At 41.6% G+C, this 16,963-nt stretch overlaps 1 protein-coding gene across 1 annotated transcript in view; it reads left to right on the top strand.

Annotated features, from left to right (window-relative positions):
- hspg2 (heparan sulfate proteoglycan 2) overlaps positions 1–16,963 on the top strand; it is a 95,057-nt gene that overhangs the window by 51,703 nt on the left and 26,391 nt on the right. The window contains exons 32-50 of the mRNA XM_088442005.1: positions 5,904–5,974; positions 6,079–6,143; positions 6,246–6,386; positions 6,813–7,004; positions 7,191–7,229; positions 8,059–8,292; positions 8,396–8,449; positions 8,855–8,938; positions 11,263–11,355; positions 11,422–11,514; positions 11,939–12,169; positions 12,247–12,360; positions 12,436–12,563; positions 13,288–13,374; positions 14,119–14,177; positions 14,464–14,628; positions 14,719–14,829; positions 15,041–15,141; positions 16,302–16,482. Of these exons, the coding sequence (XP_088298131.1) occupies positions 5,904–5,974; positions 6,079–6,143; positions 6,246–6,386; positions 6,813–7,004; positions 7,191–7,229; positions 8,059–8,292; positions 8,396–8,449; positions 8,855–8,938; positions 11,263–11,355; positions 11,422–11,514; positions 11,939–12,169; positions 12,247–12,360; positions 12,436–12,563; positions 13,288–13,374; positions 14,119–14,177; positions 14,464–14,628; positions 14,719–14,829; positions 15,041–15,141; positions 16,302–16,482 (2,243 nt within the window). The remainder of the gene's footprint in view (positions 1–5,903; positions 5,975–6,078; positions 6,144–6,245; positions 6,387–6,812; positions 7,005–7,190; positions 7,230–8,058; positions 8,293–8,395; positions 8,450–8,854; positions 8,939–11,262; positions 11,356–11,421; positions 11,515–11,938; positions 12,170–12,246; positions 12,361–12,435; positions 12,564–13,287; positions 13,375–14,118; positions 14,178–14,463; positions 14,629–14,718; positions 14,830–15,040; positions 15,142–16,301; positions 16,483–16,963) is intronic.

Raw genomic sequence — 16,963 nt, 5'->3', positions numbered from 1 at the left:
ATATATATATATATATATATATATATATATATATATATATACATACATACATACATACATACATACATACATACATACATACATACATTTTTATATAAGGCTCACCCAAAAGCATGATTTTTTTTTTTTTTTTTTTTTAAAGTTGACAGTGCGCCTTATCGAATCATGTGCTGACTGCATAAACTTTACTTCTTTGTGCTCCATATCTAACAGCGGGTCAAAAATATATACTGTAATGCACGCAGAGCAAAAAAATAAAAAGACAGCGGCGCCAGCCTTCACCCGCGCTTGGCTCCAAACTCCTATCGTTGCATGTTTGGCGTTTAAATTTCCCTGACTTTCATTCATTCCTAACTTCTTTGTGCTCCATGTCGTGACAGCAGGTCAAAAATATATAATGCACGCAGAGCAAAAAATTAAAAAGACAGCAGTGCCAGCCTTCACCCGCGCTTGGCTCCAAACTCCTACCGTTGCATTTCCCTGAATTCCGTTTATTGGGCTACGCTCGTAACTCGAACTGCTCGTATGACGGGCAATCCAAACCTATGTTAATTCATGAATGCGTGCAACGCGTGCAAAAACCTTAGGTAAAAACATCATGACTTTATACACATATTAAAAATGAGTAACATAACCTACTGTACAGTTAAATTAAATAACATAAATACACAAAGGAAAAATGACATTTACCTTTGGGGCGCCGTGACTTGAGCTGGGTGGAGGCGGAGGGGAGCAGAGACCAACCCGCAGAATTTATTGATTTATTTTCTTAAACGGGAACTTTTCTCAAAACTAGAACATATCACTGGCGATTTCCTTCTCTTTAATCCATAATAGAAGAAGCCTCTCAATTTTGTTGTCGATCGAGGTCCGTCCCCCGGCAAGGAAAGTCTTGCCCTTAGAAGATTGCCGAGCGGTTACGGCCATACTCACGAGCAAGGTTAATTATGCACGCGCCTCCTTTGTATTTTTTTATTATCTCCTGCTTGGTTTCTATTGTCATCATCCTCTTACTTCTTCCTTTACCGCCACTTACAATTTTAGAAGCCGTGTCTAACAGATAAAGTTTGCAAAGTCTTCACAACATTCCTTCCTTCCGTTTTTGACTGATTTTCTCTCCTTCCTTCCGTCCCGACCAGCTGTGCCATCAAGCTAGGTAAAGGCGTTCGGCCAATAGCATATCGGCATTTCTGTGATTGACGTGACGCCGGCCAATAGCATCTCCGTGAGTGAGACCGTGACTGACACCGTGACTGAGACAGTGACTGTGACATTGTAAGAGCAATATCGTTTTACGTTGCCGTGACAAGCTTTAACTACTGATTTTGATGACGTGGCAAGGCGAAAATATATGAACGAATACAATGGCCGGCATGTCAGATTGCTTGTAAGGCGAACGGTCTGTGCGTAAGTGGGGGACAAAAAACCCCGCGGACCATGCTCGTAAAAGAGGGTGTTCGTAAACCGGGGGCCGACTGTGTGTAATTATATATAAAGAATTGCGGCGCAGCGTTCACAAGTGCATGGCTTGATCTGGATCTATTCTGTGCTCTGCGCCTCCTGTTTAGAGGTTAAATAGCAATACCCAATAACGCTTTCTCTGTTTTATCTGATTATTTTTTTATAACAAATATTTCTTAGTATAATATCCATCCAATGCTTATATTGTATGAATAAAGTTTCTATTCTATTAACAAAGCTTGATGACTTTGCTGATCGTTTTTAATACTTTCCCTTTAGTAAAGCACCATCTAGTGGCTCCATAACGCAACTCTATCGAGTGGATGCATAATGCAACCCCAGCCAGTACTATCTACTCTCTCACAACTCTATGTGTGCCTTATAATCCGGTGCGCCTTATATAGAAACTCGGCCGTTCATTGATGGTGCGCCTTATAATCCGGTGAAATATAGATATATATATATATATAGATATACACACACACACAATCACTTTGTAACTTTATTCAACTTCTATTCGGCATCAATACATTAGACGCACCGAATTATAAGGTGCACTGTTGATTTATCAATAAAATTGAAAGATTTTAAGTGATTTTAAGCCTGTTATTTTAAGCCATTCAATCAACAAATAAAGTCATGACTTTAAGTAAATCTTTATGTGAGTGAATTGAGCTAAGATCATCAGTATTACGTTTTGCATTATTTTGTGACATTTTTGTTTGGTGCACTTTTCCTCATATAAAATGGGTGCCCTGACTGTAAAGGTTGGGAAACACTGCTCTAATATTGGGCTGCTGGATGTCTGGAGAGTAACTTTACTGTATGTAGTTTTCCTCTGTGAAAGAATGTAATCATAGGTTTTCTGGTGCTCTTCAGTTGTCAATGCTTTGAAAAACAAGTACAAACTATTGTGTTGTATGTCTTGAGGAAACCCTTCTGTTTTTTTTTTTTTTTTGTCTCAGCTTCAGCTTTTGTGCTTTGTTGGTTGCATATGTTCAAAGGTTTTGTTGGCTCTTGTTTCTTTCCATTCATGCACACGGGACATAAATTTTCTGGGTCTCTATCGCATAAATGTAGATGAGGCATTTATGAGGAGAGCTGTCTAGCTGAGATAAATCTTTGCTGGCCTCATGGCAAAGATGACAAGGTGACTTGGGTGGCTATTTGGATAATGCACATCATTGATTACTTGAACCTTCTTTACAAGCAACAATTCTGATTGTGCTCTTTTGACATCAAGAGAAGAGATGCCATCCGCAGACAGTTGTGGGGACCCTTTCCAAGAGAAGCTGCTAGATGGCTACCTACCTTTGGGGTGTGGCGCTGACGCAGTATTAAATTTCAGCGTGGATAAAGTAATAACACCTCTCGGCAGCGGAGATAGTGATGACGTTGACTACGAGTGGCCTGAGACCACTACGCAAAGTGTCCTCTCGACCAGAAAAATACTATCTACTCCCCCTCGCCGCCACACGACACTTTCCGGATCAAAAATTGGCATAAGCGTTTTTTCAATAGCTCCCAATAAGTCAGCAAGCAGACTCCCACCACGCTTCACACCAGATGCAGACAGCAGACGCTCCAGCTTTCAGCACCTGCTCCGCATTCATCTGAACACGTTCAATCAGCGTCTCAGCATGCTTGAGAGCAACACCCTTGATATGAGGGAGAGCATTCATAGAATGGAGGATCAACAGAGTAACCTCAGCTCCCAGCTGAAGGAGCTTATCGCTGTTGAGTCAGCTGCAGAAAAGAACAAGAGGGTCACTGACCTCGAGAAGAGCTACACTGACATGGAAGCCCGCTTGAGCAGACTCGAAGGGAGGCTGGAGATCCTGATTGATGGCTTCACAGCTCTGGCGCAGGAAATGAACAAGATGAAACGTGCGCGGCACACTTCTCGTTCGCTTCAGGAGAGGATGCCCCTGCCTTCACTTAGCACAGTACTTGCACCCCCAAGGTACTCAACAGCACAGCCTGTGCGCAAAAGAATCCCCACAAAGAGACCGCTCACCCACCAAGCTACAGTCCTTCAAAGCATACCTCCCCCAAGACTGCTTGATCGTAAACTCACCACCGCACCTAGGAAAGAGAGAAAAAATATGGCAGTCTCTACAAAATGGCTGAACACCACAAAACATGTCATTTCACCATTCGAGCATAAAGTTTCTAAACCAAAGCTGAAGGGAACTGTCAAGAGTGCCACTCAACCTCAATCTCCAACGAAAGCTGTTGCGACAGCAAAGCCAGAGGCAAAGAGACGAGGGAGCAAGATGCCAATGGGGATAACTAAACGTGTTTCACAACCAAACCAAACCCGACTGAAGCAAGTTGCAGATGAGGTAGCAGTCACAAAATTCCAATTGGAGCCACCGTCTCACAGGGAAATCCCCCGAAGAACCCCTACAATCAGGGGACAGGATAAAGCATTTCGATCCGATCAACCACTTGACAAGAATATCCAAAAGGGAAGAAACAACACTGGTAAAACCACAAAGTCAGTCAAGGTTGTGACAACCACTGTCAAGCGCAACACAATAAAAGCAACATTACCTTCTCTTCGGCCCAGACAAAAGAATCTAAACACGGCAGCAACATCAGCGCAGACTACCGTTAGTTCTGCGATGAAGAATTTAAACACAATGACTAAAGGCGCACTCGCCCACCGTATAACAACGTCAGGAACCTCAAAGAAGTCAAGGACGCCGGCCAAATCCAGATTGAATCATCCTCGAAGAAAAGCAAACACTGCCGTGAAGTCAGAGGAAAAGCCATCCTCGAAAGCAAAAAGCAAGACTAAAGTAGGGAAGAAAAAAGAGCAAAAAGGCACGAAAAATCCAAGATCTGGGATTTTGGACCTACTGAAGCTTTTGAAAGGACATGAAAACCATCAAGATGGATCCCTTCATGTGGTCCTGGGAAGGCTGGCCATCCCTATAAGAATTATCCCTGATGAGTAGGCTATTGTGCCATGACTGATTTTTTTTTTCTTCTTCATTATTTATACTAAATATGTATGGAACCTGATGAAGGGCTTTATTGTATGACACCGTTAGATTTATTTTGTCTCTTTTTAAGGTGGTTGTCTGCTATGAAGTGATATGTTAGCTTAGCATTAGAAATTGTTATTTCAGGTTTCTGATGACTGGACTACCTCATACATTGCACCTGTCTCTGTGTTAATTATATATATTTTTTAAGTTTACATCTTCTGAGTGTTACTTATAGTGACCGGAGAGAGCATCTTGGGGGCGGGTTCTGTGTGAACGTAGCCTTTTCTTAATGAGGGTGAATTTGAAAATCGGAATAAAAAAAATGGAGAAATACATTTTTCGTCATGATACATCTTTTTTTTTTTTTTTTTAAACTTAGCCCAAATTGTGTTATTTGAAGATGCAATAAAATATGTTTAGTGACCATAGAGGTGAATTACTTTGGTCCTGATATACTCTGACATGTTTTGAATGATTTAAGCCTAGCTCATTTGTTTGGTTATTGACAGGTAATAGCCGTTGTATTGAAAATGGATTTGATGTAGAATCTTCCTAAAGTGAAGCGGCGGTGTGGATTTTGACTTAGAAACAATTTCCCTCCATGAAAATCTCAATTTGCTTGGCACGATTTTGTGTTTTCCGGTGGACTGTTGGATTGCTTGATAAAACAACAGATATTTGACTCACTCAAAAGGACACCACTGTGAACACTATTTACATTCATGTTCATCAATATTCACATTTTTTGGTTGTTGTTCAATTCAATAATCTGGCTGTTGAAATGCACAAAAAGTGTATGCGCAAGTAAACGGCCAACGTTTGGATCAACTATGGCGGACATTGGGAATCTGCGGCACGTCTCAGATGTTAGACTAGTTTACTAGCATGGAAGCAGTTTGTTGACAGTTGACCATCGAAGCTGCCATAGGACAGGTGAGGTAAGCCTTGATAATATCCTGCACAGTCTGTACACAATTCAGCTTCTCCTCTGGTGGTAGTGCTTTGCAACTGGCTGGGGTCAATGGCACATTGTCCTACTGTCAAACTTATAGCAAAGTCTCTTCTTCATACTTAGCATCTTGTTATGCAGCTGAATATATTTCCTTCCCAACATTTCTGGTCATTACTTTTCCTCTGTGAGTTCAGCGCACGTCAAACTGTATATCAGAGAATCACCTTTTGGGAACTGTCATTGAAAATTGTGTCTCGGGCTGTGCTTTGTGCATTTCTGAGGCAAACGACCAAAAAAGCTTTTCTGCCCAGCTTTTTTGTGCCAAATACAGCCGGTTGGTTTTGTTTTAGAAATAAGATCCATGCTCACTGCAATACATTTGGGCGCATCATCATGTAGGGATTTTATGTTTACAAAAAGACACAAATTGAATGTCGCAGGTTGTGCGGTCCCCACTATGTTAACTCACTTTTTTTTTTTTTAATCCAACCCAGATGCGCACAAGGATACACAGGCAACCCGTTGCTTGGACAGAAATGTGTTTTTGGCAACAACGAAGTCAATGGTACGTGCTACACATTGACACACATTCATTATCCTGTACAAATATAGTCTTGACTAGTTAAGAAAATGCTCTCTACAATGATCTGCTTTGATGTGTGCTATTAGGTAACTGCTACAACTGTGACACAAGAGGAAGTGAAGGCTGCAGTGATGGCTATTGTCGCTGCAAAGTAATTACAAGTATTTCTTTTGGTAATTTTGTGGTGTCATATCTTCTTCTTACATGGGCATAACTTTCATTTGCATCACATTGCTCCTCACAATTTTTTTAGATGAATGTTGAAGACCCGTCCTGCTCCAGGTGCAAGCCCGGAACCTTCCATCTTAGCCAGCAAAACAAAGACGGCTGCCTGTCGTGTTTCTGTATGGGTGTCACTCAGCAGTGCTCCAGCTCCAACTACTACCGAGACTTGGTAAGGAATGCAATCTTGAGAAGGTCTGAGATTGCTGCACTTAACTTGAGCCACGGCCTATGAGGCCGCCTGATCAGAAGCAGAGTCAAAATAACCTGTTTAACCTTTTTTAGGGAAAGATCCTGGGCACAAAGTAGAGTATGTCTGCGGAATGAGCACTGTGGCTCACGGGAGAGGAATAGCAAGGCAATAAACTGGTTTTGTCGGTTTCTACCTTGAGACCGGCAGCGTGTTTTGGTTCTCTGTGACCACGCAGCAGCAATTTTCTAAATATTTTTCTAAGACCCTGTGGTTTCAGAAGAATAAAGCGGTTTGGAAACCAAAATTAGAGCCTAGCTCAGCAGTGGACTTCTGATTACTGTGTCCATTTTTTTCCCTTGTCCAAAATTTGTATTCCTCATCGTGTTTCGAAATGTCTCCCTGCAGGTATCCTCAACATTTTCTCCAGGGAACTTCCAGGGATTCACGCTGGTGAACCGTCAACGCACAAACCGCATCTCCACGGGTTTCACAGTTGAGGTTTCCACTGAAGGGACTCAACTGTCTTACAGCAACTTTGACTACCTTGGACAGGAGCCCCACTACTGGCAGCTTCCTGGGGTCTTTCAGGGAGATAAGGTCAGTACCCAAAGAGCTTGTGGGCAATGAACCTGGTGGTTCGTCTGGAATTGGTAAACTTCTTGTCTAGCGTTTCTTCTGTCATCTATATTTTTTTTTGCATTTGGCACTTATCAAATTTCTTCATTTCACTATATTCATTTGAATTCTGTTCTGATTTTTTTTTTTTGCCTTTACCACTTATAGAAAGATTCACCTTTTACTCGTATGAAACGAGCAGAGCAGGTATGAAAGTGCTATCCAGTGGCTCTCACCTTTATCAAGTCCCTTCACACCATTATACAAATTAGATTAACAAGTAACTTGACATGCAGTAAGTTGACAATCAGTGTGTGGATCTGCATGAATTTAAATCATAAACAGAATAGGAGTTATATCAAGCCATTAAATGTTGCTTGATAGAACGGTGACAATTGAGAAAAAATTGCACTCAGACAATATAATCAGCTCAGGTCCTGAGCCAGGGGTGTCCAAACCTTTTTTTTGTACTTAATTTATCAAGCACAGTAACATCAGTCAAATAAACAATTGCATATTGTTTATTTAATCCAATGATTTTAAAGCTGAACAACTTTCTCTTAGGCAAACAGTTGAAGATTAGTTTGGACATCCCTGTTCTAACCCTTTCATAATCACATAAAACAATGCAGCCTTAAACGTGGTACACTGGTTGAAATCTGACCCTGGAATGACCGGTGATGAAAACACTGATTTGAACTTTTACCTGTAGTCCTTTTTGTGAGCTCTGGCTTTGATGTGGGTAAATAACGCCTCGAGACTTCAAAGAGCACTTCAAAGAAACGGGCACTACAGTTTAAAGCGGTTAAATGAGAATGCTCAAGACCTTGCAAAAATTGCGTTGCATTTGCAATCACAATGTGATCCTGACTTGTTTGTGTGTGCGGTGCATCTCACGGTGTAAAACGCATGATTAAGCATGACTTCCACTTTTGGTCAAGTTGCATTTCTTGTCTGATAATTCTAAACCCCTGACATGTTAGCTTTAGCGTTAGCATGTTACAGATCCTTTGGCATCCACTTTATGCCTCCATAGGGTAACATCAAACAACTGGATGATGAGGTCTGGGCACTCTTCTCAAACTTTTCCCTTCAAGAATTTCCTCCGTCCATTCGCATTCCGGCATCCTCCTCTTCTTCATCCTTCTCCTCTTCCTCTCAATGGCCTTCACGTAAAGTGAACCCGCCTCTCCGTCCGGCCGGCCTCTCATCCCCACTTAGACAAGCCAGACCTCAATCGTACTCTGCAGGCCGTGCGCCTCGTACGCAGGTACTCTCAGTCAGAAATTGTGAGAGTGATATTGGTGGTTCCGCCACTTTCCCACCCCCTTTACTCTTTTCTTTTGGGCTGTGCTTTTGCTGTCAATCAACAGAATGAGAACGCAGTGAGCAAGACGACTGCTCGTGCTTCTGGAGTGGGCAGCAAGGTATAGGACAGCAGCTTAACTGATTTATGAGCAAAACATCAGGAACCAAATTCCTTGAATGATTCACAGAGGAATAGCATGAGGAATAGATGAACTCGTATACTGAAGCACACTGTAACTGTCCCCTTGAAACAGTTTTGCTTTCGCTGTCATCCGTCCTGTCTGTTTAAAGGCAGCTTCAGGTGTCTTAAACTTGTCATTTTCACATAATTGTGATAGGAAGTAGTCAAGACCGTAGCACAATGGGGGAGGTATTAGCCCCCCCGGAGCATGTACTTAAAAAACAAAAACAAAACTTCAACTGTATGCTCTTCATTCGTCCTCCCAGGCTTCCTTTATGCTTGCTTGCTTTTCTCCATTTCTCTGGCTCATTTTCCTTTGCTTCCCTCACCCCTTGCCTCCCAGTACTCTCTGGTCTACAAAGGTTTCAGCTTGCACCAGGACGATCTGCTCTACTGGCAGCTCCCCGCACAGTTCACTGGGGATAAGGTACTGTAACTGAAAGCTTTGGTTCAAATCCCCCAGCTCCACGCTTCCCAGCACCCTTTGACCCCCGTCCCACAATCTCTATGCGCTTTTATTTCCCCCCGTTGTCTGGTTTTCCGATGTGCGTCATCTGTTAGAAAATGTCTTCTCACACATTGTCCTTTGATAGTTCCTTCTCACATACTGTATTTGCAGATAGTCGTTCTCATTAATTAAGCCATGTTGTCATGAATATTAAAAACCTGGCAATAATTATTTGGGGAAATAGTTTTAACCATTATTCCTGATTTTGTGGCTCGAGTAGGATCTTTCACATTTAATCTCAACTACTGTATGTTTGTGTGCCCAGAATCCTGTTTACAGACCTCGGTAAAAGAGCCTTACACGCTCGCTCATGATTTTGAGAATAATCACACAAACATAGTTAAGACTAAATGTGAAAAGATCCCACACTCCCCACCTCATACTAAAAGATGCATGAGCCATGTAAATCATTTAAAATTGAAGCGGAATCCAGAAAATCTTGTGTGTGGGTGTTTACCGTTTGAGTAAAAAGTAACTGCCTGCTTGAAAATACTAATTTACTTTACTCATTTATTCATAATATTGTAATATTTTCTCAAAGTTTGTGTGTGTTTTGTGTGTGTTCCATGAAGTAACGCACATGTCCAGCCAGTGGCATGTTACAAAGTTTGGAGATCCGTTATTCGAGTGCAAAATGGTGGAGGACCAATAAAGAAAGACATGCTCAAGATGATGCTAATACGTTAAAAAAAAAAAAAAACGGTACAGGACCTGTGGCTAATGGTCAAAAAAGCAGGGCATGTTGGATCAGAGGTCAACCCACTTATGTAAGCTTTCAAATTTCAAACGAATTCATCAGAAAAGAAAACAACAACATAGCTTTATTATCCATACATCATGGAACATGCAAACTAAAAGTTTGAAAAATACTACAACATATGAATAAATGATCAATATTTAAAAATCGGGAGTTACTTTTCAGTCACCCTGTATACATATTAGGGATGGGTGAATACTGAAAAAGGTAATAGTATCAGGCCTTATTTCAAGGTATTCGTACTCGGGACAGTGGTGTTCGGAAATTAAAATTATACATGTCTGACAAATGCCCATTATGACTCAGTTTCTGTAAGTATATTGTTGTGAAGAGCTTGGATGGTAATTTAGTTGGGATTCGCCAGATCAAATCATCCGCACCAGCACTCAAGCCGAAGAGCGTGTGCGCACACAATAGAATGAACAATGATGCTGTAATAACTACTCCAATTTATAACGCTTCATCACCCACTCCATTCATATGACGTCATCCGTTGTATTTCTATGCTTCTCTTCAATAATGTCGCCACAAATAGTAGACCCATCGTGTGCCGCAAATCCAGCCATAACTCCTGCCGCAAATGGCTACTGGATTGAATACAATCACATATAGCATCCCCTTAGCTGTCAACACATGGTTATAGTTATATTTATTATTAATATTTTGATATTTTGCTTCAAAACAGTGTAACGAAGTACCACGTAGCTGTCCAAACACATGCCATGACACAAGGAAGACCCCAGAACTGTCCAACAACATGCCTGATACAAAACAAAGCCTTGAACTAACGCTTGCATAAATACAGCAACGAATATGAATTAACGATTTACATATGTGAATAGAAACATAAAAAGATATAGAAAATACCATTAATTTCATGTAATCTTAAAGGGAAAATGCTATAATTGTATTTATTGTTTTTTCTTTAAAGTCATCCATCATCGGTTTGGGGAAATGTTATGAATCGAAATTACCAGCAGTATCATTTCTTGCTTGCTATCTGTGCCTACTTGAGAGTTGACTGCTTGTACTGGTATCGGTCTGTCAAAAGTGGTATCAAACATCCTTATTAAGGCATATTTTGGAGGACCGGCAATGTATGTCATATTCCGACAAGTGTTATGACAGTTACAACACAATGCTTTCAAGTGTCTTGGTGTTAGTGTGCCATGCCTAAAACTTTTTGTCAGGAACAAAGAATGGACTTTTGGTCTTTTTTCACCAGCTGTGTCTTAGAAAATTGGGCTAGCCTGGTTTGACCAGTGTCTCAAGCTGGGTAATGTCCTAAAACAGTGGTGTAAAGGCCCCAAGCAATTGAAAATAATCCGATAATACTTATTTTCAGGAGATTTAAAGGTCCACCAGAGCACAGTGCCTTGATAATCTGCAAATAATCTCAAGTGTTTTTGATTTAACTTGTGTTATTATTTGCGACTCTGGCAGGATTCACCAAGCAAACTGTTAATTGCTGTTGAATTCTTTTAAGGTGGGGTCGTATGGTGGCAAACTGAAATATACCATCTCCTACGTGGCTGGTCCAAGAGGAACTCTTCTGGAGGACGCTGATGTACAAATTATTGTGAGTTTGTCTCATCTCAATCGTGTGCAAAATGGTAGCTTTTGTTATACCTATTTATTTTTGTAGGGTAATGACATCACTCTGGTAGCTAGACAACCTTGGCAGAGAAGGCAGCATGGCAGCAGAGAAAGTCAACAGTTTGAGATTGTCTTCACTGAGGTGAGAAAAACAGACATTGAGGTTCTCTGAGTGGAGGAATTGCACGGGATCACTTCACAGAAACATTCGATTCATGTTAGAAGTCCGATATATGTATTTTTGTGATTTAATAAAAACAACATAAAATGATTGTGTTTACCAGGAAATTTGAATTGGGCATCTCGCCCATGAGCGTGACCATAGCTGGAGAAAAGAAATGAAAATGCCCTTGAGCGCACTTACCCGCATTCACATCAAATTTGAACAGATTCTGTTCCTTGGCCAATTGATCACACCCCTTAAAGTCGGTTGAAAAGCTGTTCTATATTTTTGCTTTATCTCAATAACCAATAAAACCACTACTACTACTCCAACTAAGAATGTTTTTAGCTTAAACCGGTGTGGAAAATAGCCACATCCGTTTTCTATCCTTTGTCATTTCCAGGACCACTGGCGTCGTCCTGATGGCATGCCCGCCACACGCGAGCACCTGCTGATGGTTCTGGCTGACCTGGATGACATCCTGATCCGAGCGTCCTACTCAACCGAAATGCGCTCGTCCAGTATCTCCGACATCAGCATGGAAGTGGCCGTCCCCAACTACAGCGGCCTGGCGCAAGCTCTGGAGGTTGAGCAGTGCCGTTGCCCACCTGGATATCAGGGTCTTTCCTGCCAGGTTGTATTCCTCACTTGAATTAATCTGTGGATGTTGCTGGCTTCGTTCGATCACTTCATCATCTCAATCTATTTCAGGACTGTGCACCCGGATACACTCGCACGGGTGGAGGCTTATACCTGGGTCACTGTGAGCTCTGTGAATGCAACGGCCACTCAGACTCCTGCCACCCCGAGACTGGCGTCTGCACAGTAGGAAACTGAAAACCACCCAAAGTTGTCTTGGAAAGTGTGATGGACACATCCCAACAATATTTTTCCTTCCAGAACTGCCTGCACAACACTCAGGGTGAGCTCTGTGACCAGTGCGCATCCGGTTTCTTCGGTGACCCCACTGTTGGCACACCAGAGGACTGCCAGCCCTGTGCCTGCCCTCACACTGACCCGGACAACCAGTGAGTTCTGGCACCGATGCCTGCGCATTACTCATCTATTTATAGCTTAAGTCTTGTACTGCTCACATGTTTGTGTTGACAGCAAATGTAAACTTCTTGTGAAATCTGGTGGGTCTGCAGCATATATATATATATATATATATATATATATATATATATATAATATACACACACACACACACACACACATACACACAGATGTCTGCTTTGTTCAGGTACAACACATTCTGACCTATGAATTTTGAGCAGGGAGAATAAGATCATCCAGGAAAAGCAAATTCACATAAAACTCACATAAACACTGTCTGTGCAAAACTCTGTGGTGACCTTTATTTTTTTGTAATACACACTAACTGCTTCATAAAAATATATATATATATATATATTCATCTCCATTTCCATGTTATCACAGATTCTTTGAGACCTCCCCTTTTTACTCTGTCTGCTTTGCTTTACTATTAAAATGACTGCTGTGAAAAGGTCATTCAAAACACAGAGTAAAGGCTTCAAACCTGGTTGCGATTTACCAAGTACTATAATAGAAATACCAAGTGTTTTTGTTTTTTGTTTGTTTTCAAGAGAATTCAAAAGCAAAAGTTTGAGAATGTGGAAAAGGCCTTTGGAGATTTTTGGTCTTGTTTCTAGAATCGCATTATGTTGACAACAATTTAATGGTAGGGGTTTGTAGGGGTTTGAGGTTCATCCAGTTTCTTGTTCATGGCAGGTTCTCTCCTACCTGTGAGAGCCTGGGGAATGGAGGCTATCAGTGTACTGCTTGTCAGCCTGGATACACAGGCCAGTACTGTGAGCGGTAAGTATTTTTCTCCCAACGCTATCAACATGCTTTAACAGTAGACTGTGTTGCTTTCCAGTCATTTCAGTTCACCGTAATCTGAAAAAAATATTTGACGGTCTAAAACTTTACGAATTAAGAAGTGTCCAGTGTTTTCAATTCAATGTTTGTTAAGTCAAATAACGGATTTTCAGTCATGTGTAATGTACAAGTTGTGTACTCCTGTCCAGGCGTGAGTAGATAGGTTTGAAAAGTCGAGGTTTCAATTGACCCTGTTCCTGACTGTACAAAGTACTGATTCCGTTTTTTCCTTCTTGAGGAGACCTCCAAATTGCACAATATGATTAGCTGCTTGAAGAGTTGAGTCAACAAGCCGCTCTTTGAAGCTAGATGCCAAGCACTCTTTATTCTTACTTTGTGCACAAAGAGATGGAAGAGGGGTTTGTTCTAAAAATCAGTCACCAATGATAGTCCACTGTCACTTGCCCAGAGGAGTCAAAACAGAGCAGAAGATTTCTATTTATTTATTTCAACTTAACATGGCACACCTTTTTTAATTCACCGAATATATCTTGTTTGAATAATACTGACTGAGCTCAATTGAAACAAATGTTCACCCAAATATTTCAATAAAGGACATTGTGGAGCTGTAATTTTAATACCATGCATACCGTAATATGTCTAATTTTTTCCTCGCAGTTGCCATACATTAGTGATGTATATGTTGCATTGCTGACTTTTACTGCTATTTCTCTTCACCAGATGTGCTCCTGGTTACGTTGGCAACCCACAAGAGAGACAGAAGTGTCGTCCACATGAATGTAAGATGACAAAAGAAAAAGAAAAGATGTAATCAATACAGTTCAATTGTATTGAAAATCGGATTGACTTCAAGAGTCAAAAAAGTCTTATTCTCGATAATGATACTGAAGTTTTATTGGATAGTATAATAGTTGTCTCAAACGTATCAATAATCTGCACTGTCCTGTGAATGGTTGGATTTATCAGAAAGTCCTACATTTTTGGTTGTGCTGGGCGGCTGTAACAAACTCCTGATATTCTTCATGGCAAAATGTATTCTTCATAAGTAAGTTTTGGTCTCTGCAGCTGCCGGGTCTCTGGTGGTGAGGGTGTATCCAGAGAGGGTCCTGACGACCCAGGGTGGCTCAGTTACCCTGCGGTGTCAGGTATCTGTTGCTACTCAACACAACATCTACTGGTCCAGAGAAGACGGGCGGCCCATCTCAAGCAGTGCTGACCGACGCAGACAAGGTACAATCACATTGCTTGAACTTCTACTGGATGGTGTTATGATAGCTATGAAGCAATAACAATATGTTTATGTCTGTCTATGGTATGCAGGAGCAGAATTGCACTTTTCCAATGTCCAGCCGAGCGATGCCGGTGTTTATATCTGTACCTGTCGGGACCAACGCAGCACCAACAGGAGCCGTGCCGAAATTGTTGTCACAAGTGTGTATGAGCGGTGTTCCTTTGTGCTCCAACAAACTGTGATTACCAGTCATCTCAAGGATTATTCATACCATGATGTTCCAACGTTAGAATCGCGGTGGTGAAAGATTCACTAGCTCTTTGTGTTTCTTCTTTGAGAGTACGCTGTGTCTCTGCTAATAATTTCGATGTGCTCGTTTATTACCCGCTCAGCGTTTTCTCCTCTGAATAGGTATCCCAACCAAAGCCATTGAAGTGACGGTTGAAGAACCCAAAGCTCAAACAGTCAGGGTGGGATCAACCGTTAACTTCATCTGTACCGCAAAGAGCAAGGTAAGAATGACCCCTGATTTGTTAAATTCACCTCTCGTTCTTGCTGAATTTTATTAGTTTGAGGTGTACAATTTTATGTCTTTATTAGAAATACACCAAATTTGCCACCACTGAATGTTTTTGACTGGAACCCCCCCCCCCCCCCCCCCCCCCAAAAAAAAGCCCTTTTGGTTTTCAGCCAAAAGTCAATTGAAACCAAAACAGTACATTGAGAATGGATGTTGCCATGAGGCCAAGACCAGCAAGCATCTGTCTCAGAAGGAGAGGGTTGTCACTTTGAGGGTATTTACTATTGTAAAGCATTTCATCAAATTGATAAAAGAGAACTGCCAGGCTTCCACTTCTTTCCTACGGCCTACGGCTGTGCCCCCAAGGAAGACAAACACGTCACACCTCCTACACCAACTGCATGTGTTTTGCCTTCACATCTCAGTGACCAACATCAACACACTGCCACTAAAAAAAAATAAAAATAAAAAAAAAAACGTAATCGCTAACGAAAGACGCTAAGTAATGCTAATCTGGTGGTGTCAAACGTAAGGCCCGTGGACCAAATCTGGCCCCCAAGGAGGCTTAATACGATCCTTGCATGATGATTGTGTGAATCATTAAAAAATAATGAACTGGACCAAACTCAATGGTAGTTTCCGAGCACTGCAACTAACAAGCAGGAAGTTAATAATTGCCCCCTTTCTGTGAAATAGCTTGCTGTTGCCTTCAGTGGCTGAAAGTGGAACACTTCCACCGGCATTCGTGTTAGCATTAGCATCTAGCTTTGTCGTGCTATTAGCCACGAAGAGATTCACAATGGTAGCTATTTTGGCCATTCCAGACATTCATTCTTCGGTCGCATATGTCCTTATATGGGTGCCACTTAGCGTCGAAAATGAGACACCACAGGACCATTTTATTCCGTTTAATTTTCTTCGCGCTGCGCTTTGAGTACCCAAGGTAGAAAAGCGCTATACAAGTGAAAGTCCAGTAACCATTTACCATTTACTCAACGTACTCCTTGAAAAGAATTCGTACAACCATATATTTTGATTAGGGTATTTTCCTTCCGCCGGATATTTGTTCCATTTATTTTACTTCTTCTAAGGTGTCAATGGCAAACATTCTTTTGTCTTTGCGAATGCCGCCACGTTTTTGTTTAATTACAGTCACCAGCCTACACCCTGGTCTGGACCCGGCTGGGTAACGGGAAGCTTCCCAACCGGGCGATGGACTTCAACGGCATCCTGACCATCCAGAACGTGCAGCCAGAGGACGCCGGCGCTTACGTCTGCACAGGCTCCAACATGTTCGCCATGGACGAGGGCAATGCCATCCTCTATGTGCCAGGTTTGTGATCCTTGGCACCGTTAGCATCCTCCGCCACATAACCAGCTCTGACTCCCCCACCCCTTCTTCCTACTTCGGCTCGCAATGGTGCATGATTCTCTGCTTTTTGTGCTCTATGAACACTTGATTGGCTCCCGGCTAACAACGTTGTGAGCTCGCAGTCCTAACTTGCTATAGTGTTGCTTTTTGCTCTTAATGTGAAACACTTTTCTTATAAATGACATTATCGTCATTGGCAGTCTAGTTCTTCCAACTTTTTTTCAATTCTTGCTGGTGCTACTTCATCCGGTTAAAGGACTTTCTTGCTCTATCTGTGCCAATACAGCTTGTGGGTTTTTAAAATTAAAATCAACGGTAATGCAGTTTGGCGAATAACTAATGGTCACTCACCCTGATAGAGTGCTCTTCTGCAATACTTAACCAATTTTCTATTTCTTCTCCATCATATGGGTTGAATAAATTGGTGGTGGTTTATTTGTTT

This window comes from Hippichthys cyanospilos, chromosome 2 (assembly GCF_059441005.1).
Source record: "Hippichthys cyanospilos isolate Australia breed blue-spotted pipefish chromosome 2, RoL_Hcya_1.0, whole genome shotgun sequence".
Taxonomy (NCBI): Eukaryota; Metazoa; Chordata; class Actinopteri; order Syngnathiformes; family Syngnathidae; genus Hippichthys; species Hippichthys cyanospilos.
The sequence above is the reverse complement of the archived record's forward strand: the minus strand, read 5'-3'. Positions and strand labels throughout refer to the sequence as shown.